The sequence below is a fragment of the Rhinatrema bivittatum genome, chromosome 4 (genome assembly GCF_901001135.1).
Source record: "Rhinatrema bivittatum chromosome 4, aRhiBiv1.1, whole genome shotgun sequence".
Classification (NCBI taxonomy): Eukaryota; Metazoa; Chordata; class Amphibia; order Gymnophiona; family Rhinatrematidae; genus Rhinatrema; species Rhinatrema bivittatum.
The window spans coordinates 106,098,702-106,125,443 of NC_042618.1; the positions used below are offsets into that span (position 1 = coordinate 106,098,702).

Consider the following 26,742-nt stretch of genomic DNA (forward strand, 5'->3'; position numbering starts at 1 on the left):
CTTTTCAAGTCACTTCCCTCAGAAGCATTCACCCCCCCTCCCTCCCCATGTGTCTCTCTCAAATCCTTCTCCATCCAATCACCATTTCTGGCTGTCTCACCCTTCCAGTCATCACACCTGTAGCTTTGTCTCTCCCTGCCCCATCACCCTTCAGGCTGTGTCATTCTCCCTCTCCTCCTTATTCTACTCTAGTTCTCTCTTTTCCTTCCTTCCAGTTTCACTACCTCTGACCATCAACCATCCTTCTAAATTTTCACTAAACCCCCCCCCCCCCCACCCTCAATCACCATCAGACTTTCTTGCACACATACCCACTCCTAGCTTTTTCACACCCATCTATAGCCTTTTCTGTTCTTTTGAACCTCTTTCTACACCCGTCCCTGGCTCTCTCATGCCCCCTCCACATGTCTCTCATACAACACCCTATCCCAGCCCTCTCTCCTGCTCTCCATTTTCTCCATCCAAGCCCTGGTCCCCTCACACCTGTTGCAGGAGGAATAAGGTGCCAGAAAGTCCAATTTGCATTGCTTGACTTCAGGCAGGTGGGGTATTTACCACCACATCTTCCTTATACCATAAGCTTCTTATGCAGTTCTCCCCTCTTCTCAGCTCTTGCAGCATTCACCCCTTTTCACATCATTGCCCTCAGAAGCATTCACCCCCTCTTGCATTGCTTCTTTTTCAAGCATTCACACCCCTCACTTTCCCCCAACATTAACTTCATTCACTACTCCCCAGAAAATTTATCAACTACATTCATCCCCCTTCTCCCTTCACCCCTTTTCAGCATTCACCCCTTTCCCTTGCTACAAATTGGCCAGACTCCCTTCTCCCCTCTGCTGTCAGCTGAATCCCATGTCTTACAAGCATAGTGAGTTGCTAGGCCAGGGGTTTTGTACTCTCCAGCACTTCGACTCCAGATAGCAGACCAGAAAAGAGCCCTGTGCTCCATGAAACAGGTGGGTGGGGAGGGGAGTTGGACAGTGTGGTGAGGGCTGGAGCAGGGAGCTGACTGACTTTGTGCTGTCCTATCTGCTCCAGTCTCTTCCCCTGCCCTCCACTGCTGCTGATTGCAGATGGGGATGGGGTAGGGCAAGGATGAGCAGATAAAACCCTCTGATCCCTGCTCCAGGCCCTCCCTTCTGTCTCTGTAGTAACCAGCAGCACTGTGAGGCCAGGAGGTGGAGGGGGCTAGAGCAGAAAGGCTCTTCTCTGCTTTGTTCTGTTTGCTTCCTGCTCCAGCCCTACCTCATCCCTATCCTCTGCAGTGCTGCTCAGTTGCCATGTAGCCAGGAGGGAAAGAACCAAATATGCCTTCCAAGCCACAGGTTTGCCACCCCTGACATAAGCGATTTGTTGGGGTTTTTTGTTTTAGAAAAACAAAGTGCTAGAAAGTCACTGGAGGAAAGAGCTGGGCCAAAATCCCTCTCCCCGGGCCAACCCCCCCAAAAATGAATGTTGAATTACATGTTGGCTACAAGAACTAGATGAAAAATAAGTGAAAAGAGAGAGGAGTTTTTTGTCTATTTTTATTTTGAGATATGACATTTATTTTTGTAGCCCTTAATATAGTTCCTTCTCATTTGCGGTACTGTGTACATCAGTGGTGTATGAGAAGGCCAGCCTTGCTTGTCCTTCCAACAAGTTGTAATTTGACTGACATGCCAGTTAATTGATTTTTTGCAAGATTATAGAGAGAAAAAGTTAAAATAAAGTTTGAGAAGTGTCCGATAAACTAATTTTCAGTCTATAAGAATCCCATGGCTTGGACTTTGTGAGCTGTTTGGGACAAGAGATGGAACGCTAACAGTGACCATATATATGAATCACATTATTCCAACTGGAGTCTGCAGTGATAGGTGGAATATGATTTGTGTTCAGTCATCTGAGGAATGGCATTCTACATCACTTAGTTCCTATTGGAGAGGGAACAGAGTGCACATCTACTATCCTATAGCCTAGCTTTCCTTCACTGGTTTTATTACTTGTATCCTCAAAGTCTGGTATTGATAGGGAAAGAAGTCTGTCATTGGGATGAACAAGAAAGCTTCCTTTGACTTGATTTTATTTTGATTTGGTTTTAGGCGATGGCAGAAGATGCTGGGGAACCAGAAAAGGCCAAACAAATTCAGGACCAGCTCAACGAGCTGGAAGAGAGAGCAGAGGCCCTGGATCGTCAGCGAACGAAAAACATATCTGCCATTAGGTTGGTTACTGAACTGAAGAAATATCTCTTGTATTACATAAGAGGAGATCAAGAGGATAAAAGCAGTGATATAACATGTTTGAGTTGTGGCATTATCTACCCATATCCAAGTGAAGCCTTTCACACTATAAATTACAGTTAAGTGTAAGGGTGTTTGTGCACTTTCTCTCAGCATAATTCTCATATTGCTAGGGCTCCAGCGTCTCTGTGCACCTCACAGCTTGCTGCTGCTGAGTGTTCACTTCATTCCTGTTTAAAAGGAGGTATGTCAGTAAGAAGGTTTCATTTAATTTCATTTATTACTTTTTTCTCTCACCTATATGGTCAAATGCTCAGAGTGAGTTACAAAATAAAACACTACAATTAAAAAAAGTTATAAATAACCAACTAAAATCAAACAAAAATCAATAGAGCAACAACAAATATGCTGCAGCAAAAATCACTTTAGACAAAACAAATGGTCATTATAGGGACTTAAAATCTTCATGAAATGGAGAGGGGGGGGGGGGGTACCAAGATGACCACTGCTTGAAAGGCAAGCCGAGAGAGCTCTCTCCGTGTTTTGTTTCCTGGTTCAATTTTCTTGTCAAAATTATGCCCCATACCAAATGTAAGGCGAAGTTAAGGGAGAATGTATGTTGTTCTCCCTTGATGGAATCACAACAGCTTCGTATTGAGAGCTTTTTCACAGCTCCACCACCAATTTCACCGGAAGCGTGGGCCATTTCAGAGTCGTACGTGGAGCGAATGTCTGCTCCGTTAGCCGAAGTTTTTTCACTCAGCCCTGGGGCACCGACACCGCCTTCCCCTCTATTTAGAGCACTTGCTGCCGATACAGTAGCTCAGTCAGCATATCCCGAAAGGGGGGCGAGGAACTCTGTTGTTGGGAGGCACTGGAGCAGAGGACTGTAGAAGAAATATCATGGATCTTCCATCAAGAGGATTAAACCCTCTGGAGTCTTTGAGAATGGAAGATTCTGTGGGTCAAGCCTCTGCCCCTACTCCTCCAAGGACTGAGGAAGGTGTTAACATCCCTATGAGTGTAGGCGACGGGGATGCCAAGGTATGTCCAATATCTAAACCAGTTTTGATTAAGCCAGCTTTGACAACTTTTGAGGCTGTCTGGAATGTTGTTAGTATCCTTGGAATCGGCTATTTCCTCCTTAACTACTGTTACTCTTGATACCATGCGCCATGTACTTGCTTCTGAAAGATCGGTTACCATTTATGGAGCAACATTTGAAGATTTGGAAACTCTGGTAACTTCAGTTGAGAAAGTTCATCATAAACTGGTTCAGTCTGATTTGGTTTATTCTAAAACGTTGGAGAATCTTGAGAATTCCCTAAGAACTTTGAATTTATGGGTTCTTAATTTTCCATTTATCAAAATGATTTCTCCGCAAGATTTATTCAAGAGCAATATGTCCCAAATTCTTAAAATCCCATCGGACGCTATGCCTGTTAACTCTAAAGCTTACTATTTACCTCAAAATGAAGATGGTACAACTGAAAACCAAGTGCCAGATCCATCTTTAAATTTGATGGACATTCTTGAATTATCTCAGGAGACGGTTGTACTTAAGAGAGGAACTATGTTGGTTTCTTTCACATTTATATCAGAAATTCTGTGCTTAGATTTTTCTTTCGTAATCGCTCGCAACTGTTTCATGGACAAAATCTGGATATATCCAGACATTAGAATAACTCGAGCATAGATGAAAAGTTTTCAATGAGATCTAAAGTGTTGTCACAACAGGGCGCAATTTATATTGATACCCATGTAAATGTCTAGTGAAATATCTTAATTCTTTTTTTTTTTAAATTAGTAATTTTTATTGCAGTTCAAAAACATAGAAAAACAGGGTCAACAGTACACTAAGTATTGTATACCATCAAGTGTCAAGGACAGTATTTCAATTCTGTATATAAACCCCCTCCCCTGCCTCCCCCCATGCTGCAAAAGCATACATCTTGATATAAGTGCCAAATTAAACATTGATATACACAAGTGTTCACTCATCATAAGCTTAAATAGATATTACTAGCACATTTGAAAAAAGCGTTTAATGTCCTGGATTATATACTTAAGGAGTAATATGGGCGAGACGTGCTTGAATCCAAGTCAAATATGGTGACCAAATGAGATGAAACTTGCCCAGCTTATGATGCTTCGCCGCGGTGTTTTGTCTATACGCCGCAAAATTTCATGTATTGTTGTGGGACGAGGTCTTTTCCATGAAGCAGCGATCTCCATTCTCATAGCTATGCAAAACTGTTGGATTAAGGTTTGAGCTTTAAGTGGGAGTGATTCATCTTGAATATTAAGAAGTGCTTGCTCTTTAGTTAATTGGACAGGATTCTTTAGTATTTCTGAAAGTAAAGTGGATAGTTGTTGCCAAGTGGTCTGAATATGAGTGCAGTCCCACCACATATGAAGGTAAGATCCTGGTAGTGAGCAATTGCGTCAACACAGCCCGCTGATCGTAGGATTGAACTTGATTAATCGAAGAGGCGTAATATGCCATCTGAAAAGTACTTTGTAACTATTCTCAATTATAGAGGAAGAAATTGAGGCAGACTTGATCTAAAAAATATCAGAGACCACTTCTCGTCAAGAAGCTGTGTACCAAAATCTTGTTCCCAGGCAAGTATGTAAGAAGGCTTGTTTTTTATGCGAGTATTTAGCAACTTATAGATTTTTGAGATCAAGCCCTTCACAACGTGAGGGTGGGAGCAGTATCCCTCAGAGGGACCTCTCAGGAGATAAAAGGGATTTCTTCCTTAATGCAGTTAAAAAGTGCTCAATCTGAAGGTATGAAAGAAATTCAGTATAAGACCGACCATATTTAGTATGGAGATTAGCAAATGGTATTATTTTGCCATTAATATAAATTTGATCTACCTGAGAGATACCTCTAGATTTCTACTCTAAGAAGGAGAGGACAGGTATGCATGGAGAAAAGGTTACATTATTAAAAAGAGAGTATGAATAAAAATAGGAAGCATAGCCTGCCAATTTGTTTCTGGGATGCCCAGACATTTAGGGTGTGCCTGGTGGTGGGAGCCATGTTTGGGCAGGGTTGCCAGGAGCGACGAGGCTGCCACACCATAGCCCTTAGTGGCATGTCCTTTACCCAGGCCTGCTCAATTTGTACTCTATGTTTTGCTACTGGGATGCAGTGTCAATAATTGGGTGCAGTTGGGCTGAGACAAAATACCAGATAAGGTTCGGGAGCCCCAGCCCCCCATTGACCTTGGATTGGAAAAGGACGGACCTAGCCACTCGTGGGGGTTTATGTCTCCAGACGAAGCGAAGCAGTTTCCTCTGCCACCTTTTTAGGATAGAATTATTTAGTGGAATTAGGAGAGTCTGAAAGAAATCTAGTAGTCTCAGGAGAGTATTCATTTTTATAATGGCAAGCCTGCCTAGCCATGTGAGTGAGGCAATTCCACTTGTCAAGATCCCGTTCAATTGAAAGAGGTCTGATAGGTGTTTCCTAAGTTCACCCCTAAATATTTAATCTTGGTTGAGGCCCACTTAAAGGGGTGGTGAGATTTCAGGGATAATTTGAGTTGGGAATTACAAGATATGTTCAAAATCTCGGACTTTTCCCAGTTGATTTTAAAACCCAAGACTGTGCTGAAGGAGGCAAGGTTGGCCTCAATAGCTTGCAAAGATATGTGGGTTGCTAATCGTGAAAAGAATATCATCCGCAAATAGGGATAGTTTATAAGTTTCAGGCTCCGGTGCAAAACCATTGATAGGGGGATTATTACGTATGGTGATGGCCAGAGGTTCCAAAAATATGGCGAATAGGATAGGTGATAGAGGGCATCCCTGTCTGGTACCCCGCTGTACATTAAAAGTATCAGAATACCCACCATTGATTTTCAAACGAGCTTTGGGATTATGATATAGAGCATTTATCCAATTTTGGAAAGGGGCCAAAATTCATGGCCTTCAGAGTAGCAAACAAGAAAGGCCAATGCATCATATCGAAAGCCTTTTCAGTGTCTATGGCTAGAAGGAGTGCTGGTATTTTTTGTTTGTGTCCCCCAAATTATATTTAGGATTTTCCAAACGTTATCGCTGGTCATCCTGCCCGGAATGAAGCCAGCCTGGTCTGGGTGAATAATATGGGCAATAAAGCAGTTTAAGCGGTCTGCTAGAACTTTGGCCAGCAATTTCAAATCGAGATTAATCAAGGAGATGGGTCTGTATGAGCCACAGAGGGTTGGATCTCGACCTGGCTTAGCTATAATTGTATTGCCCGCCAGATTGGAATCAGGAAGCAATGAATCCCCCGTCCAAAGATAATTAAATAACTTTTGCAAATGTGTTACCAACTGGGGGGCAAATATCTTATAGAATTTCACAGTGAGCCCATCTGGACCTGGAGCTTTTCCTACCTTGAGATTTTTAATGGCCAGTAGTATCTCTGAGGAGGATATTTCAGCATTGAGTAATTCCCTCATTTCTATAGATGAGGTAGAGAAATAGAACCTAGATAAGTGTGGATCGCCTCTGGGGTAATTTGGGAATCTACTGTATTAAAGGGCTTGGTAAAATTTGAGAAATTGCTGGCTAATTGCCAAAGTGGTTGATAATATCTGGCCTGTCTCATTTTTTATTTTTAAGATTTAATTTTGGTAAGTGATTCTTTTTAATTTGTTAGCCAGCAATTTCCCTGCTTTTTCACCTCCTGCAAAGTATTCTTGGTGAGTCAATTCCATAGAATGGGCTATGCGCTCTGCTTCAAGCCTATGTAGTACCTCTCTAGCTTTGTTAGGCTGAGTCAAAATAGCCGGGGACCCGCTTTGGTAATGTTGCTTTGAAAGGGCGAATATATCATCTCTTAACTGAGAACTGACCACATTCTCATTTTTCTTCAGGAATGAAGAGCGGGATATAAATAGGCCTCTTATAAATACCTTAAAGCAGTCCCAGACCACAACAGGAGAGTTAACCGAATTAGCATTAGTGTGGAAAAAGTCTTGGATAAGTTGTGAAATATCCTTAGTATGGCAGTATGGAGTCATTAAGCCTCCAAAATTGTTTACCTACATCATTGCCCTGAAGTAGTATGTCTAGGTATGTCTAGTAGTATGTCTAGGTGTATGGGGGCATGATCTGAAGGAGATAATACCCACCTCTGGTTTCTGTATGAGGTGATAAAGTGATTTAACTACTAGAATCAAGTCTATTCTTGAATATGAATCATGTTCCTTAGAATCGTAGGTATAGGATCGTGAGTGTGGGTATTTTAATCGCCATGGGTCCACTAATTGTAAGTCTTTCATAAGGTCTTTGAGGGCAATGTTATGTGAATTTGCTATATGTGCGTGACCTTTAGATGTATCGAGAGACTGCAAGAAGGCTATATTGAAATCGCCCCCCACAATTAATAATCCTGCACTATGTTGCAATATGATTTGATGAAGATCATGCGCCGTGCGCCGAAGGATCGCATCCAAAGGAGCAGGCGCCTTTGCGCGCCCCTTCGCGCAGCCCTCAGACACCCCCTTCCTTAACCTTGCCTTCTCCACCCGCTCCTCCCAAACACTAAATAAAAAAAACCAAAAAAACTGCATCATTAACTGCCTTTAAAAAGCAAGCTATACTCTCATATTGCTATCTCAATCAACTTTCAGTTCAAAATCTCAAAAAGATATGAAGATGAACAACAAGATATCATCTCCAAACAATCAACCTACATCCTCTAAGAAATATTCATCCTTGAAACCTCCACACAAACTAAATCAACCAATAAACTACAAAAACACACATAACCAACTCTCAAACTATATGCTTCTCTCATTCATACTCATCAATACTCGTTCTATAATAAAAAAAAAAAATGACCTACTCAGTGACCACAAACCAGATTTCATTGCAATTACGGAAACCTGGCTCAAAAACACAGACTCCGTTCTAATAAACAAACTATCCAACCAAGATTACAACACCTCTTCAATCCCCAGAAAAAATAAAAAAAAAGGAGGTGGCTTAATGCTTATATCTTAAAAAAAAAAAAAAAAGCCTGCAACTAACACTTCGCCCATCTAACATTCCTCCACGATTTGAAATTGCTTTATTTGATTCACCAAAACTTCAAATATGCCTCATTTACTGTCCTCCAGGAGCACTCGATAAAAACTGCTCACCTCTAATTGAATATATTATGAACAACATCTCCCTCAACAAACCCATAATCATACTTGGTGACTTCAACACTCATTTCAACTTACCAACTCACTCAAAAACCTGCCAAACTATCATTGATGCACTCTCAACTCTATATCTAGAGCAAATAATCCAATCTCCAACTCATAAAGCAGGCCACACAATTGATCTCATTTTTGTCAACACTGAAATCTGGAAATCATTCTCTACCCACAACACAGAGATACCCTGGTCCGACCACCATCTAATCCAAGCTAACTTACATACCAACCTCAATATTAAACCTCCTCAAATCACCCCAAACAAAATATCCTACCGTCCACCATTCAACATAGAACTTTTACAAAAAACTCTTCAATCCAAATTAAACAACATCAATATGTCTAACTCCGAAAACGCTACCTCATCATGGCTAAACATAACAAAACAAGTTGCAGACAACATCAATCCCATTATTACAAAGGCTAAACAACAACCCAAACACAACAACCAATGGTATAACGAAAATATCAGAACTGCCAAACGCGTACTCAGAAAAAAAGAAAGAGAATGGAGAAAAAACAAAAATACTACCACACTAAATAATTATCGGAGCAACTTAGCTCAATATAAAAATATCAACAATGCGAAAAAGGAATTCTTCTCCAACAAAATCTCCAAATTTCATCATAACCCCAGAATGTTATTCGCAATAGTTCAGAAACTTACCAAAACCACCCAAGAGTCTTCATGCACCAAACATGGAAGTGATGACTTTGCTGATTTCTTCAACAACAAAATATCTCATCTAATCCAATCCAACATAACCAACAACAAGATAACCTCATCATGGTCAAACTTTGACACTGACTCCACCATTGAAATTCAATCTATAATAAATAAAATGAACCCCGCCAGCCATCCATTAGACAACATCCCAGTAACAACCCTCAAATCAATTGAACCTACCATATCAAAAACCATCTCCAAAATTGTCAATTTATCACTGACCGAAGGCAACTACCCCCAAATGCCTCAAATCTGCTGTCATCAAACCAATCCTTAAAAAGAACAACCTAGATCCGGAAATCCTTTCCAACTACCGACCCATATCAAAACTTTAGTTCATAGCCAAAACCATTGAAAAAGTCGTACGCACTCAACTAGATGACTATCTGGAGACAAACAGCATCCTACCTCCATCCCAATATGGTTTTAGAAAAAAACCTAAACACAGAATCTCTCCTCATCTCTCTAAATGACATTATTATAAGAGGCTTTGACAAAGGTGAAAAATACTTGCTCATTCTTCTTGACCTTTCAGCCGCCTTCGACACTGTGAACCACAATATACTATTGGAGCGACTATCCCAAATTGGTTTAACTGGCAATACCTTACATTGGTTTTCTTCCTATTTATCTGCTCGAACATACCAAGTATTAACAACAACCTATCAAAAATAATCAACCTCAACCCCGGAGTCCCTCAAGGATCAGCTTTATCAGCCACCCTTTTCAACATATACCTTCTCCTCATTTGCCAACTACTAAAAGAATATGAAATCACACACTTCCTCTACGCTGATGACATTCAGCTCCTCATTCCCATACAAAATTCGATTGAAGACACCTACAAGAAAACCTCAGAACTACTTATCTCAATCAAACATCTCCTAAATTCCCTGAAACTCATAATCAACTTTGATAAAACTGAAATAATACTCATGGATAAAAAACCCAATCCAACTCCGCCACCCCTGACAATACTTGACAAACAAATGATAACTATACTCCCTACCACCCACACCAGGAACCTTGGAGTTATCATTAATAAAGAACTTTCTTTCAAGAACCACATAGCAAATAAAACTAAAGAAGGATACCACAGACTCCTAACCCTAAGACACCTGAAACCATTTCTCAACCCCTATGATTTCAGAACTGTACTTCAACTTCTTATCTTCTCCACCTTCGACTATTGCAACTCCTTACTAATTGGAATACCTTTTTCATCCCTCAAACCACTCCAAATACTGCAGAACTCAGCCGCCAGAGTCCTAACTGGAACAAAAAGAAATGAACACATAACACCAATATTGACCTCACTTCACTGGCTCCCTATTACTGCACGTATTGCTTACAAATCAATGACCATAATCCACAAAATTCTAAACAATGATCATCAAGGTCTTAACACCCTAAACATAATCCCTCAAAATCCTCCAAGAAACCTACTATCTAATAAGTCAGGCTACCTAAACATTCCCCCTATCAAAGATGCACATCTGGCAACCACAAGAGAAAGAGCCTTTTCAATTGCTTCACCTAAACTTTGGAACACCCTACCTAAATTCCTGAGAACCCAACATGACCTAAAAACACTAATGTTCTGCAAATTCTGCACTGACCCTCAGACATCTGATCATTCCAACTCTCAACTGAACTCTGTTATAAACCTCTTAATACATTCTCTTCACCCTGAACTACATACCCTCCTCTTCCAACCTAATAATGCTCTCTGGACTTGATATGCTTGTTTCTGATATTGTTCAAATTGTTTTTTATTGTTGCACAACTGCTAAGAAAATGTATAACATTCACATTGTTTTTTCTGTTGCACAACTGCTAAGAAAAATGTATATTTTTGTAAACCGTTATGATGGCTCTACTGAATGACAGTATATAAAACTCAACAAACAAACAAATAAAATGATCAAACAAAAATAGCCTGATCTCTATTGGGGGCATAAATATTAACCAAAGTATAAAGAATCCCATTCACCTTGATTTGTAGTAGGAGATATCTACCCAATGGATCCGTAAGACAGAAAGAGCATTCAAATAAAAATTTTGTTTTTCAAAAACAAAATACCAACCCCAGTATATTTCGCGGATTTATTATTAGGGATAATAGTACTGTCGGCCATATTTGGGCAAACGCATAAGGTGTTCATATCTCCTTGAAAGTTGTGTCTCTTGAATGAACACTATCTCTGGCATATTGATATCGAGTTCCCTAAACAGAAACTCCTCTTCTGTGGGGAATTTAAACCTTTAACATTTATAGATATAATACGAAGTTTAGACATTTTTCTGTTATGAGATTATAATTTAGAATATGGAAACCAGTTCTGCAATAGGTATCATATTATGACAACAGCAGTACCAATGCGGAGTGATTTTGTTATCAATATTGACGTTATTTCTGTAAAAGTTGTTACAATTGTAAACCAGAGTGAAGGGCTTGTACCAAACTTCGGTATAGAAAAACTCACAAATAAAATAAATAAAATTATAGTGCCAGAAACAAGAAAGATAGGGAAGATTAAAAAAAACAAATCCTTCAGTAGAGAACCCTGTGATAAACAAGATGTTATTCAGAAGAAACATGTTACAAAGCCAGTATGCAGAACTGTACCCTTGGGGACTGCCTTTATCCCCTTTTGACTGAAATGTGCCTGCATTTTCCTCCTTGCAGGCTAGTATCTTGCACTTTCCTGGGGGGTGTTGCCATCCTAGACGAAGATGAGATCCCCCCGGCCCCCAAATAGGGAATTGAAAGTATTGCAATATAACCAATAAAGTACCATATTAAACATCCTTCGATAATTAGCAGGAAGTTAGAAGCCACATGGAGAGAAGGAAATAATCAAAGCTTCGATCTGATTGTGGGTAATCTGAGCCATTGCGGTGTGGATGCATATGATGTTCTTCTGTGCTCAGCATTCAGGATGATCCTTGGCTATGCTGGGATCCCCCTGAGTATCTGCTATTTCTTTTCCCTGCTCTTTGCCAGGCCGGAAAAGATGAGCTGGAGGATGAGGACTTCGGCGGTTTGGTAGGAATCAGGTTGCTGGTAAATCTTCGCGGCGTAAGTATAGGGAGTGCTTCGGACGGAGAGCAGATTCTGTGTGAAGTGCCTTCCATATAGAAGGAAAGTCCAAAAGGATGAAGCCATCAATACTTTGTTGTCTTTCCTGAGAAAAGCTGTTATTTCCTGGAGGGAGTATTGGTTTTGTAATGTTGCTTGAGATAAGTCCGCATAAACAGAGATCTTGCTCCTCCCATCTCCATACATTTTGTACTTTGGCAGCCTGCGCAATCTGCTCTTTGATGGTGTAATTGTGAAAACAGGCCACAATGTCCTGGCTCCGGTTAGGCATAGAAGCGCGTAGAGCTCTGTGGGCTCTATCTAATTTTATATCTGGAAGCTCCGTAATCTGTTTCGGGGTGGGATACAGTTAATAAATGCTAGCAGAATCGCACCAGAAGGTCTGAAGTCTCAGAAAATCCACGGAAGCGCAAGTTATCCCAGGACAAGCAGGATGCTAGTCCTCACATATGGGTGACATGAGTAATGGAGCCCTATGTACGGAAAAACTTCTTTAAAAGTTTCTATGAAACTTTTGAATGGCATCGGAGTGCCTACTGAGCATGCCCAGCATGCCATGATATTCCCTGCCACAGGGGTCTCTCTTCAGTCTTCTTTTTTCCGCGAAGCCGTTAGCATCGCGGGTTAATAGGAGCCTGAGGTGATTTTCACCTTGTACAAAAATTTATCAAAAAATTGTTTGCCGCAGGGGTTTTTCAATTTATTACCAAAGGTAACTTTTTTGGTTATCGATTCCTGGCTGGGAGCGATAATTTCGGGGGTTTTTGCCGTCGACGGCCGTCCGGCGCCATGGCCTCCGGCTTCAAAAAGTGCCCAAACTGCACAAGAACAATGTCCATTACGGACCCGCATTTTGAATGTGTTCTTTGCTTAGGCAAAGACCACGATATTCAAAAGTGCAAATCTTGTGCTGAAATGACCAGTAAAGGTCGTCGTCTGAGGGCTGAGAAAATGGAACAACTTTTTTCCATTCAGCTCCTTCCACGGGCATCGACTTCAGCGCAGTCCTCTCCAACGGCTTCCGTTCGTCAGCTTTTGCTCAAGAAAAAACAACCGGAAGCGGGAGATGCCTCGGCCTCTTCCCAGTCGATATCCTCAAAAGCATCGACTTCAGGCAGCGATAAACAGAAGGAGAAGCATCGCCATCGACATCGGAGGCGACAAGATACGATGACCGAAGAGACATCCACAGGTACGGCCTCTCCGGCTAAGAAAGCCCGAACGGAGAAAGAGGCTCCAAGGCCTACTGAAAGGCGTTCCCCACCGATATCGGTGCCGGGTTCCGAACCTCCTCAGGGCTCTGAGGGGGTGTCGGCATCGCCTCCACCGCCTCCCTCCACAGCTGCTCTGTTTTCATCAGCTGCGCGAGAGGAACTTGACTCCCTGATACGTCAAGCGGTGCAACAAGCGCTACGTGAAGCGATTCCACCATCGATGCCGGTGCCATCCCCATCCATGCCGGTGCCATCACCATCCATGCCGGTGCCATCACCATCCATGCCGGTGCCTTCACCATCGACGCCCATTCCGTCGATTCCGAGGTCACCGATGCCAGCGGAACCGGAGTCGATTCCTCTCCCGGTAAAGTTACCGATGCCGCACACATCGCCACCGATTCCTTCCTCTGTGCCAGCGACACCAGCGCCGGTTCCTCCTAAGGATGTCACAGTGCTACAGCCAGTCCTTAACAAACTGGACTCACTTTTGGATATCCTTACGAAGCAGATGCCTCGGGACCCGGTACCAGTACAGTCTGAATTACCAAGGCGTTTACCATTGGACTCAGTCCCAGGCCCCTCAGGAGTACCACGACCTACTAGGCCTCGTTCGCCGACTCCATTGTATCCTCAAGAACCACCTCAGGATACAGGAGACACCACCTCTGATTTTACTTCGGACGAAGAGATATTTTCAAATCCTTCTCCTCCAATAGACCATAGAAAATCTCCACCGGAAGACCTCTCATTTACTAACTTTGTTAGGGAAATGGCGGAGACTATTCCTTTCGCAATCCAAACGGAAGTAGATGAGAGACAGAAGACTTTGGAGGTCCTCCAATTCGTAGACCCTCCCAAAGAATTATTGGCAATCCCAGTGCATGAGGTATTCCAAGATTTACAGCACAGAATATGGGAACACCCAAGTTCTGTATCATCCGTGAACAAGAGGGCTGACGCCACTTATCTGGTACAACCTGCTCCAGGATTCCAGAGATCTCAATTGCCTCATCAATCAGTGGTGGTTGAATCTGCACAAAAGAAGGCAAAAAGGTAAAAGTCTCATGCTTCCCTACCACCTGGGAAAGAAAGCAGATTCCTGGACAGCCTAGGGAAAAAGATATTTCAGGGTTCCATGCTGGTCTCAAGGATTGCTTCTTACCAGCTCTATATGAACCAATACCAGCGAAACCTATGGAAACAGGTTCAGGAGCTCTCGCTTTCCCTTCCAGAGCAGTTTCAGGAATCGCTACAAAATGTGGTACACAAAGGCCTTGACTCGGGCAAGCATGAAGTTCGAGCAACTTATGATTGCTATGAAACAGCAGCACGCTTGTCAGCATCCGGCATAGCGGCCAGAAGGTGGGCATGGCTGAAGGCCTCTGATCTTCGTCCAGAGGTTCAGGAACATTTATCGGACCTGCCTTGTCTAGGGGATAACCTCTTTGGGGAGAAGATTAAGGAAGCGGTGGCAACCTTACGAGACCACACCGAAACCTTAAAGCAATTATCCTCTCAAACTCAGGAAACTCACACTTCTACCAAGAAGTATCCCAGACGGGACACTCGCCGACCATACTACCGTCCACGTCGGTACTATCCCCCAGCAGGTAGACCAAGGGCTAACCGCCCAACACAACGCCAACAACCTAGGCAGAGGCCAGCAAGACCTCAGCCACCTCCGCAAACCACAACTACTTCTGGTTTCTGAACAGCGCCAGAGAGCAGCAGCCAGTCCAACCCATTTCCAGAAGCACCAGTAGGAGGCCGCATACAGTACTTCCACAACTATTGGACCTCCATTACCACCGACCAGTGGGTGTTATCCATCACCACTCACGGTTACAAACTGGATTTCCTAACTCTCCCAACAGAAAATCCACCATTACCATCTTCGACAATAAATCAACATTCCATAATTCTGCACACAGAATTATCCACCCTTTTGAGAGCCAGGGCCATAGAACCAGTCCCTGGGCCTCAAAAAGGCAGAGGATTCTACTCCAGATATTTCCTCATTCCAAAGAAAACAGGAGGCTTACGTCCTATTCTAGACCTCAGAAATCTCAACAAATTTCTCAAGAAAGAAAAGCTCAGAATGGTGTCCCTAGGCACCATTCTTCCTCTTCTCCAAAGGGGAGATTGGCTCTGCTCTCTGGATCTTCAAGATGCGTACGCTCACATTCCCATTTATCCTCCTCATCGCCAGTACCTGAGATTTCGAGTACTAAATCAACATTTCCAATACAGGGTACTACTGTTCGGCCTTGCGTCTGCACCACGAGTGTTCTCAAAATGTATGGCTGTCGCAGTGGCACACCTCCACAAGCAAAGAGTGCATGTGTTCCCTTATCTGGACGATTGGCTCATCAGGAGTCCATCGAAAGAAGGAGCTCTCACTTCTCTCGAGCTCACAATCCAAGTGCTGCACTCCTTGGGATTTCTAATCAACTACCAAAAATCCCATCTGTCACCAACTCATCTCATACAATTCATAGGTGCGGAACTGAACACTACATTAGCAATGGCTTTTCTTCCAAAAGATCGTGCTCAAACACTGGTTCGGTTGACTCACGATCTTCGCAACCACACCCAAGTTACAGCTCACCAGTGCCTCATTCTTCTAGGGCACATGGCTTCCACGGTTCACGTAACTCCCATGGCCAGATTAACCATGCGGCTACTACAGTGGACACTGAAAACTCAGTGGATTCAAGCCACTCAGCAAATGTCCACGCCCGTTTGCGTAACTCCAGAACTCAGATCTGCACTTCTCTGGTGGACATCAATGAACAACCTGCTCAAAGGCCTACCTTTCCAGCAGCCGATTCCACAAGTGACCTTGACTACAGATGCATCCACCTTAGGGTGGGGAGCACACATTGGTCATCTAAAGACACAGGGCAAGTGGACAAAACTCGAGGCTTCTTTTCAAATAAACTTCCTAGAGCTTCGAGCTATACGTTATGCGCTTCATGCGTTCAAGGGACTGCCTTTCACACAAAACTGTTCTCATCCAAACGGACAACACAGTAGCCATGTGGTACGTCAACAAACAAGGGGGGACGGGTTCTTATCTCCTTTGTCAAGAAGCAGCACAGATTTGGGACTGGGCCCTAATACACTCAATTCTTCTACGGGCCACCTACCTAGCAGGCATCCACAACACAGTAGCGGATCGCCTCAGTCGTCAGTTCCAACCACACGAATGGTCCTTGGATCCAACAATAGCATTCCAAATCTTCCAACGCTGGGGTCAACCGACGATAGATCTCTTTGCATCCCAGCTCAACTACAAAGTGAACAATTACTGCTCTCGCCTTCGGCAGCACAACAGCCTACCAAAGGACGCATTTGCTCGCCCTTGGAATACAGGCCTGTTATACGCGTATCCTCCAATACCGCTCATAACCAAAACATTAGTGAAACTACAACAGGACAAAGGGACCATGATACTCATAGCCCCATATTGGCCTCGACAAGTGTGGTTCCCCATTCTGCTAGATCTATCAGTCAGGGATCCTATTCGTCTAGGAGTAGCTTCCAATCTCATAACTCAAGAACAGGGTCAGTTGCGCCATCCCAACCTTCAATCCCTGTCCCTGACAGCATGGATGTTGAAAGCTTGATCTTACGACCTCTCAACCTTCCATCCGCTATATCTCAAGTACTGATAGCTTCCCGTAAACCTTCCACTAGAAAGAATTATTCCTACAAATGGAAACGGTTTACTCTGTGGTGCACTCAGAAAGATTTAGATCCTTTCACTTGCCCCACTACCTCACTACTAGATTACCTTTACCATCTCTCAGACTCTGGTCTTAAGACATCATCTGTAAGGGTACATTTAAGTGCAATCTCAGCTTATCATAATAAGTGGGGAGATGCATCGATCTCCACGCAGCCTCTCGTCAGTAAATTCATGAGAGGCCTAACTCACATTAAACCTCCAGTTCATTCCCCAAGCACACCATGGGACCTGAACGTAGTATTAACCAGGCTTATGCGTTCTCCATTTGAACCCATAAATACCTGTGACCTTAAATACTTTACTTGGAAAACGGTATTTCTCATAGCCATCACTTCCGCCAGAAGGGTCAGTGAATTACAAGCACTAGTCACATACGAACCTTTTACAAAGTTCTTACATGACAGGGTAGTCCTCCGAACACATCCAAAGTTCCTTCCTAAGATTGTCACGGAATTTCACTTAAATCAATCAATAGTTTTACTTACATTCTTTCCTAGGCCTCATTCCCACCAAGGTGAAAGAGCCCTACATACGTTGGACTGTAAGCGTGCGCTCTCCTTCTATTTGAACCGCACTACAGCCCAAAGAAAATCCAGTCAGCTGTTTGTATCCTATGATCCAAACAAACCAGGCAAAGCAGTGGGTAAGCATACTCTGTCAAAATGGCTAGCAGATTGCATTCAATTTTGTTATGAAAAAGCAGGCCTTACTCTTCAAGGGCGAGTAAACGCACACTCAGTCAGAGCAATGTCAGCCTCAGTAGCACACCTTCGCTCTGTGCCGATTCTGGACATTTGTAAAGCAGCAACATGGAGTTCTCTTCACACCTTTGCAGCTCACTACTGCTTAGACAAAGAAGGAAGACAAGATTCAGCATATGGACAATCCGTCTTAAAGAACTTGTTTCCAGTATAATCCCAACTCCTTCTACATCCAACCTGCTGTGATATCGGCTGATTCATTTCAACAACAATACCTCACGGTTACTTCAGCACAAAATGACTCAGCCTCTAGCTTGCTATTCACCCATATGTGAGGACTAGCATCCTGCTTGTCCTGGGATAAAGCAAAATTGCTTACCTTGTAATAGGTGTTATCCCAGGACAGCAGGATGTAGTCCTCACGAAACCCACCCGCCACCCCGCGGAGTTGGGTCCGTTACGTTTTATTATTTTATTTTTGGCTAACGCTTATTGCTACAAAACAAGACTGAAGAGAGACCCCTGTGGCAGGGAATATCATGGCATGCTGGGCATGCTCAGTAGGCACTCCGATGCCATTCAAAAGTTTCATAGAAACTTTTAAAGAAGTTTTTCCGTACATAGGGCTCCATTACTCATGTCACCCATATGTGAGGACTACATCCTGCTGTCCTGGGATAACACCTATTACAAGGTAAGCAATTTTGCTTTACTCCATCTAGCTCTATTCTCTAAACTGGTGAGTTTCAATTTTTTTGTTTATAATTTTTATTGCTGATAACATATACTTGCAAAACATCGCAGCAATTAGAAACAGTACGGCAATACATTTTTTTACATAACCAAAGTGTCGTCCCCCCCCCCCCCCCGTCATGATACACATTAAAAGTATATATCAGCCTAGCAAGGCCGTAGGTTGAAATAGGTCATAGATCTGTATGAAAAATAAGAAAGAAAGGAAAAAAGTAAAAGAGCAATGGTCCAAGACAGTAGAGAGGAACAGCCGATCAACTGTCATCGTTGAGGGGAAGTTGTCTCCATGCCATATAGGGTTCCTAAATGAGATCGTACTGCCTCGTCTTGTGGTATTTGAGTGCCATGAGTCAGTAAAACGTGCAGATTTTGTCAAGGCGAGTCAGTATCTCAAAGGAGGTCTGTGGTATGGGGCGTTTCCAGGCAAGAGCAATTTCCATTTTTGTGGCAGTACAAAACTGGTGGATAAGAGTTTGCATGGGAGAGGAAAAAGAATCATCAGGTACATTAAGAAGCACAGTGGCATTGGTCAGCTGACAGGGAGTCTTTTTTTTTTAATTTTTTTATCTATTTATTGAAATTTTCAATGATATACAGATCTAAAGTTCAGAAATATGACACAGTTTGAGGTTTAACATGAAACAATAATTAGAAGTAATATAATAAACACTCCTTTCTATTCATGTCAATATTATAGGAAATAGTGGAGGCAAGATGTAATCAGAATTATAGGAAAAGTATAACACATGTATATTAACCATATTTGCTTCAGAATTAACCAGTGTTACATTTCATATTAGCCAAAACTCCCCCTTGAAGGTTAATTAGAGTGGGAATCAAGGTATACCCGTAGCTGTTCAAGTTCTCTAAATATGTATCTAGAACTTCTATATACTATAATACAATAGCATAGAAATCAAAGGAAATATTTAGCTCCCCTCGCCTGAACTTCCTCATTTCCAGAAATTTTTCTCTTGATTTGAATAATCTTAGTTATATCTGGAAATATTTTTATCGGGTAACCGTAACATTTTTAGATTGATTACAAAAAAACGTTCTTAGAATTAAGTCTCTTTCAGATGAAGTAGCAAGTTGCTCAAACAGCGTGCCTCTTTCTTCAACCACTAATTCATGAGACTTTTCCAAAATAGAAGTCAAGTCAAACGATACTTCTCCCTTCTCGTTTTGTTCCACAAGGTTCTTCACTCTGTCGAGTTGAGGCAAGTAGTAAATTTTAGCAATTTTTGGTAATCCCTGTTCCGGTATTTTTAATATATTAAGGAGATAACTTCTGAAAAGTTCATGATGAGCAAGCAAACGCATCTTAGGAAAATTAAGAATTCTTATATTGTTTCTCCTTATATAATTTTCAAGATTTTCCATCTTTATCATTTGAAGACTTTCAGATTTTACCAAATTACCTTGGACTTTTTCCATCTCAACTACTTTCTTTTCCAATTCAGCCATTGATTTTTCATTTTACTCAACTCTTTTCTCTATGATTTGATTTTTTTGTAATACTCTCTCTTACCATCAATGTTAAAGAAGCAATCAATTTCTCCATAGATGAGATTGCCTTCAGAATTTCTTCTAAAGTCACTTTAGGGGAGATAAATTTTGAAGCTTCACATACCACACGTATATCTCCTCCCTCTCCTTCCTTCAAGGGATCGACTCTTTCCACAGCTCGATGCTACGCTTCGGGTAGGCCCCTGGAGCCCATTAATCCTGTGCTCACTGAGGGCAGTGCATTTTTGTCACTCTCTGGGCGCTTACCTGATTTTTCCTCCAACAGAGCAGTTGTAATTGACTGAGGTTCCAATCTCCCGAGTGGTGGTTCTGGAGTAATTGGCACGCCCGGGGCTCAAAGATGTCTCTATGGCCAAGGGGCTCAGCGACTGCTCTTCGCTGACTCCACCAGCGGCCCCTCCCTCCGGCAACGACTGCACTAGTCCAGCAAACACTTCCTCAATCCGGGGTTGCCGCGCGGTCAATACAGGAGTAGAGGAAAATTCTTTAATCTGTGCTTTACATTTGGTATGTGGCATGTTATATGATTATTGGAGAACATTTAATTTTAGGTAATTTAAAACAGGGAGTCTTTAAGATAACCATAAATATATCTGAAATAGCTTGCCATACCGGTTTGATGTGAGAGCATTCCCACCACATATGCATATATGAACCCTGCTGTAGGCACTGGTGCCAGCACATAGGACTTGAAGCGGGACAGAATTTGTGAAGACTGAGGGGAGTGAAGTGCCACCTGAAGAGAAGTTTATAGTTCGATTCCACAATCCATGTAGAAACGGAGCCGGTGGAGATCCTCGAATAGATTTGAGGCTACTCATCAGCCGTAAAACTGCACTCTAAGTCCTGCTCCAATGCCCTGATATGTGGTGGTTTGTTGGGTAGTCGGGTGTTAATTAGTTTATATATTTTTTATATCCATCCCCGATGAAGCCAAGAATCCGAGCAGAATCAGTCAAAAAGAGTCCCCTCGCAATATAGGAGTCCTTTTCTCTCAAGAGATAATAAAAAGTGTTTAATTGGCATATAAGAGAAGTATTCAACAGAAGGTATATGGTACAGAGATTGCAAATTATCAAAAGTGTGAAAAGTATTATGTGAGATACAATGCTTTATCTGTGTGACTCCCCTATCTTTCCATCTCTGAAAGGTGTGGGCTGATTTACATGGTGTAAAAAGAATTATGGAATAGAGAAGTCTGAGAGAAATAAGATGCATGTCCCACTAATTTACTTTTCCATGCGAACCATACGTGCAGAGAGTGTCTGGTGGTTGTTGCCATGAGCGGTGGGGTTGCCATATCAGTGACTCAAGTAGCATTTCCTGTATCCACACCTGTTCCATCTGGGCCCATTGCTTAGCATCCTGTTTATGATGCCTATCAATGATAGGACGTAATTGAGCAGCCACATAATACCATACTAACAGGCCGATTCAGTAAAGTCCGCGGGAGAGCGGACAAACGCCCGCTATCCCGGCGCGCGCACCGGCCACTCACCGGTGCACACGATTCGGTGTTTAAATTAGGTGGTGCGGTAGAAACAGGCAAAAGGAGGCGCTAGGGACACTAGCGCGTCCATAGCGCCTCCTTTTAGCCCGGAGTGGCAGCTGTCAGCGGGTTTGACAGCCGAAGCTCAATTTTGCCGGTGTCTGTTCTCGAGCCCGCTGACAGCCACGGGCTCGGAAACCGGACGCCGGCAAAATTGAGCGTCCGGTTTTCGGCCAGCTAATTTCTTAAAGTAAAATGTGCGGCTTGGCTGCACATTTTACTTACTGTATCGTGCGGGCATACCTAATAGGGCCATCAACATGCATTTGCATGTTGAGGGTGCTATTAGGTGCCGCGGGTTGGATGTGCGTTTTCCTCCCCTTACTGAATAAGGGGTAAGGGAAAACGTGCGTCCAAGGGCAGGTTAACAGTGTGCTCCATCAGAGCGCACTGTACTGTATCGGCCTATAAGTTTGGTAGGCCCAGACCCCTCTGTTCTTTAGCTTGATATAGCCCCGCTCGGGACACCCTGGGTGGCCTAATACTCCATTGAAACGTAACAACTTCTGTTGCCAAGACTTCAGTGTGGCATTGGGTATGGCTATTGGTAGTGTTTGGAAAAGGTAAAGAAATCTAGGAAGGATATTCATTTTGATAGTAGCCAGACGTCCAAGCCAAGTCAATGGAAGACAATCCCATTTAACTAGGTGTTAGTCTATTTTATATATGAGGGGTATAATTAAATAGAGATCGGATATCTTTTTACCAATATAAACTCCCAAATACTTAATTCTCGTGGCTGCCCATTTAAAGTTTCAGTTTGGACTCCAGTTGTGGGGTACAGGATTTATTCAAGATTTCCGACTCGTCCCAATTAATTTTGAAGCCGGAGACCGCACTAAAGTGGGCGAGCTCACATTCTATCTCTGGTAGGGAGAGTTCAGGACAGGTTACTGTGTCGTTTGCAAAGAGCGACATTTTATAAGTCTGGGAAGCTAGGGTAAAACCATGTATTACAGGATTGAGCCGAATTCGGGTGGACATAGGTTCTAGGAAAATGGGGAAGGGGAGAGGGGACCCCCTGCCTGGTTCCTTGTTGTATTGGAAAGGAGCGGAATGTCCTCAGTTTATTTTTAAGCAAGCGGTAGGGCAGCTGTAGAGGGCTCGTAACCAGTTAAGAAAAGAGTCTCCAAAATGCATCATTTCGAGAGTACTAAAGAGAAAAAGGACCAGTGAACCATGTCAAAGGCCTTTTCTGCATCAATGGCCAACAGGGTGGGTGATTGTTGTTGTGTAGTGCCCCATAGGGTATTTATGATCTTGCGTACATTATTGCTAGCCATTCGACCTGGGATAACCCAGCCTGGTTGGCGTGTATGATTTGAGCTATAAAGTAGTTCAGTCTATCGGCTAAGACTTTGGCCAGTAATTTTAGGTCTAAGTTTCAGTGAGATGGGTTGGTAAGATGCACATAATGCGGGGTCTCGACCCGGCTTGGCTATTATGGTAATACTTGCCAGATTGGAATTTGGTAAAAGTGTACCTCCTTTGCGAAGAAAGTTAAAATGTTTTAGCAATGGGATGACAATTTGGGGGCCAAATGTTTTATAGAATTTAGCTGTTAGCCCATCTGAGCCAGAGGCTTTTCCTGTTTTCAAGTTTTTTATAGCGGCCAGTATTTTAGCTGTGGTAATTTCGGCATTGAGAAGTTTAGCCGTTTCTGAGGTAAGGCTTGGGAGGGGGACCGATCGTAAATACTGGTCTATGGCTGTTTGGGTGATGTGAGGCTCAGCTGCATAAAGGGTTTGGTAGAATTTAAGAAATTGATGTGTGATAGCTGAGTTGGTTGATTCTATCTGGCCCAGTTCGTTTTTAATTTTGAGAATGTGATTTTGATAGGTAATTTTTTTAAGTTTGTGGGCCAGGAGTTTTCCTGCTTTGTTTCCTCCCTCAAAGTGTTCTTGTCGCATCAGAGCCAAGGTGTGAGCTATGTGATCCAGGTCTAACCTTTGCAGGTCTTCATGAGCCTTAGCAAATGTCTAATGTTTTTGGGAATTTATTTTGTATATGCTGACGTGTGAGAAGGGAAATTTGTTTCCTGAGGTGTGAGCGAGTTAACTTTTTCCTCCTTCAGATATGATGATCTGGATATCAACGGACAATGATCTGGACTTCAACGGACCCCGGAGACGGAATGAGTGGACAGCGGTGAACTGGGCCTGCGCGGTCGGCGCTGAAAGCCCGTCGGGGTAAGGCCTCCTTTGTTCCGCTCTTAACCCACATGGGCTCCCCCGCCGACCACCAGGCTTTTCTTGGTCGGCCCTCCTCTCCATCGGGCCCTGCTCCCTATCCTGCACCGGTACCGCAACAGCCTCTCGTGCTTCAGGCGCCGAGGTGACTTCTTCGATCCGCGACCCGTTGGAGATTTAAAGGGCCTCTCGCTTCCCGATGTCGCTCTTTTGGACTTCAACGGACCCCAGAGACGGAACGAGTGGGCAGCAGTGAACTGGGCCTGCGCGGTCGGCGCTGAAAGCCCGTCGGGGTAAGGCCTCCTTTGTTCCGCTCTTACCCCACACGGGCTCCCCCGCCGACCACCAGGCTTTTCTTGGTCGGCCCTCCTCTCCATCGGGCCCTGCTCCCTATCCGGCACCGCAACAGCCTATCGCGCTCCAGGTGCCGAGGTGACGTCTTCGATCCGCGACCCTTCGGAGATTTAAAGGGCCTCTCGCTTCCTGGCGTAGCGCACCAAAGGAGCGCGACAAAGGGGCCTGCTCCTTTGTGCGCCCCTTCGTGCGTCCTCCAAAGCGTCCAGTAATATTTTTTGACCAACTGCTCTTTTCATTGATTGTCTCACAGTGTTCTGTATCCTCGACTCTCTGCCCCTCATACCTCCAAGAATGTCATCCCTCTCCTGTAACTGTCCTATCTCCAATCAGAGAAGATACCCCTCAAAATATCTCTTCCCCTCCTCCAACCCGCCCACCCCGCTGCAAAGACGACTTACTCCTATTCTGATATCCCCCCTCACTCAATTCTTAGGCCTCTCCCTAATCACGCTACTCCTCTTCAACGCCCAGTCTCTTCAAAAGAAAACTCATTTACTCCATGACCTCCTAACTGATTCCAAGCCCAAAATCTGTGCTATAACTGAGACATGGTTTAAACCCTCTGATATCTCCCTTATCAATCAGCTTCCCTCTGATATTTGATATTTTCTCTATTCCCCGCAAAAAGAAAAGAGGAGGACTACTCCTCATCGCAAAAAAAGAATTCAAACTTACACCCCTAAAATGCATCCTTCCCAACCAATACGAAGTCGGCTTGTTCAAATCAAATTTTCTCCAAATTTGCCTTATCTACACCCCCCCGGACTCCTAGAGAAAGACTCCTCTTCACTTATCGAATTCCTTGCTGACTCACTCTCCCCGGACCTCCCGACCATGCTCCTTGGCGATTTCAACCTCCATGTTGACTCAAACCTGCAATCTCCAGCTTGTGAAGCTTTCACCTCCTCCCTTGAAGCAATGGGCTTTACCCAAATCATTCACTCTCCTACCCATAAGGCCGGCCACACCTTAGACCTTATTTTCACCAACTCAACTATTAACACTATCCACTCCCCATCATGCCATGCTGTCCCATGGTCTGACCACTCCATCATTAAAACCACGCTTGCATTACAACTGCCATCCCCCTTTACTACCACTCAGCCTCAATCCTTCCAATTCCATAAAACCTGCTCCTTAAATGCCCTCACAACAGCATGCTCAGACATCCCTAACCTACTTGACCTTGCATCAGCTGACTATGCAGTCTCCTTCTGGTCAGATATCACCCTTAACATTGCAAACCAACTCTGCCCCATTTCACTGAAAACCATTAAACCTGCCCATCCTAACAAAAAACCATGGTTTTCTTCTGAACTCAAGAATCTTAAAACCCACCTCAGAACAGCAGAAAGACGCTGGTGCAAACACCCCTCTCCAGCAACTAAAACTGCCTACTATCAACTCATGCACGATTACAGGAAAGCCATTCTTAAAACCAAATGAGAATATTATGCAAAAAAAATTCACCACTTCCAATATAATGCCAAGGCCCTCTTTGCTATGATTTCTAACCTCACCAGACCCACACTAACACTCCCCCAAGAACCCACTTCACAAAAACGATGCAATGAATTGGCTCTTTTCTTTAAAAACAAAGTGTCCTCACTTACTGCTCAATTCTCTCCAAACACTGACAGTGTTATACTTCCCATCACCAACATTTCTGCTTCACTCTCATCCTTTGAACTCTCCTCCTCCCTTGAAATAGAAAACATCTTAAATAAGATGAGACCTTCCTCCCACCCCTCTGAAACGATACCTACCAAACTCTTACTATCTATTCCCAAAACTATAGCTAAACCTCTTTCTAAAATCCTTAACCTTTCCATGGAACAAGGCACGGTCCCCAACACTCTAAAACAAGCTGTGGTCAAGCCCATCCTTAAAAAACCCAGCCTTGATCCCGCTAACCTATCCAATTTCAGACCCATTTCCAATCTCCCTTTCCTTTCCAAAGTCCTTGAAAAACTAGTCAACTCTCGCCTATCCGACTACCTAGAACAACATAATATCCTTCCCTCCACACAATATGGCTTTCGGAAACACCTCAGCACTGAAACCTTACTCCTCTCCCTAACAGACATTGTGATCAAAGGAATGGATGCCGGCAATTCCTACCTCATTGCCATGCTAGATATCTCTGCAGCTTTCGATACTGTTAACACAACATCCTCATCAGTATTGGAATCTCTGGAACTGCTCTCTCCTGGATAAAATCATACCTACAAAATCGTCACTACACTGTCATCACTGATAACAAAGAATCCAACCCTGTCAGCTTTGACCATGGTGTCCCCCAAGGCTCCTCTCTCTCTTCTACCCTGTTTAACATTTACATGCTCCCTCTCACCACTCTCCTTACCAACCTTGGTATCAAACACTTCATCTACGCAGATGACGTGCAAATTCTTTTCCCTTTCACAGATTCCCT

General features: G+C 43.3%; 1 protein-coding gene across 1 annotated transcript in view; it reads left to right on the forward strand.

Annotated features, from left to right (window-relative positions):
* RTF1 (RTF1 homolog, Paf1/RNA polymerase II complex component) overlaps positions 1 to 26,742 on the forward strand; it is a 209,203-nt gene that overhangs the window by 152,700 nt on the left and 29,761 nt on the right. The window contains exon 13 of the mRNA XM_029598616.1: positions 2,085 to 2,206. Coding sequence (XP_029454476.1) covers positions 2,085 to 2,206 — 122 coding nt within the window. The remainder of the gene's footprint in view (positions 1 to 2,084; positions 2,207 to 26,742) is intronic.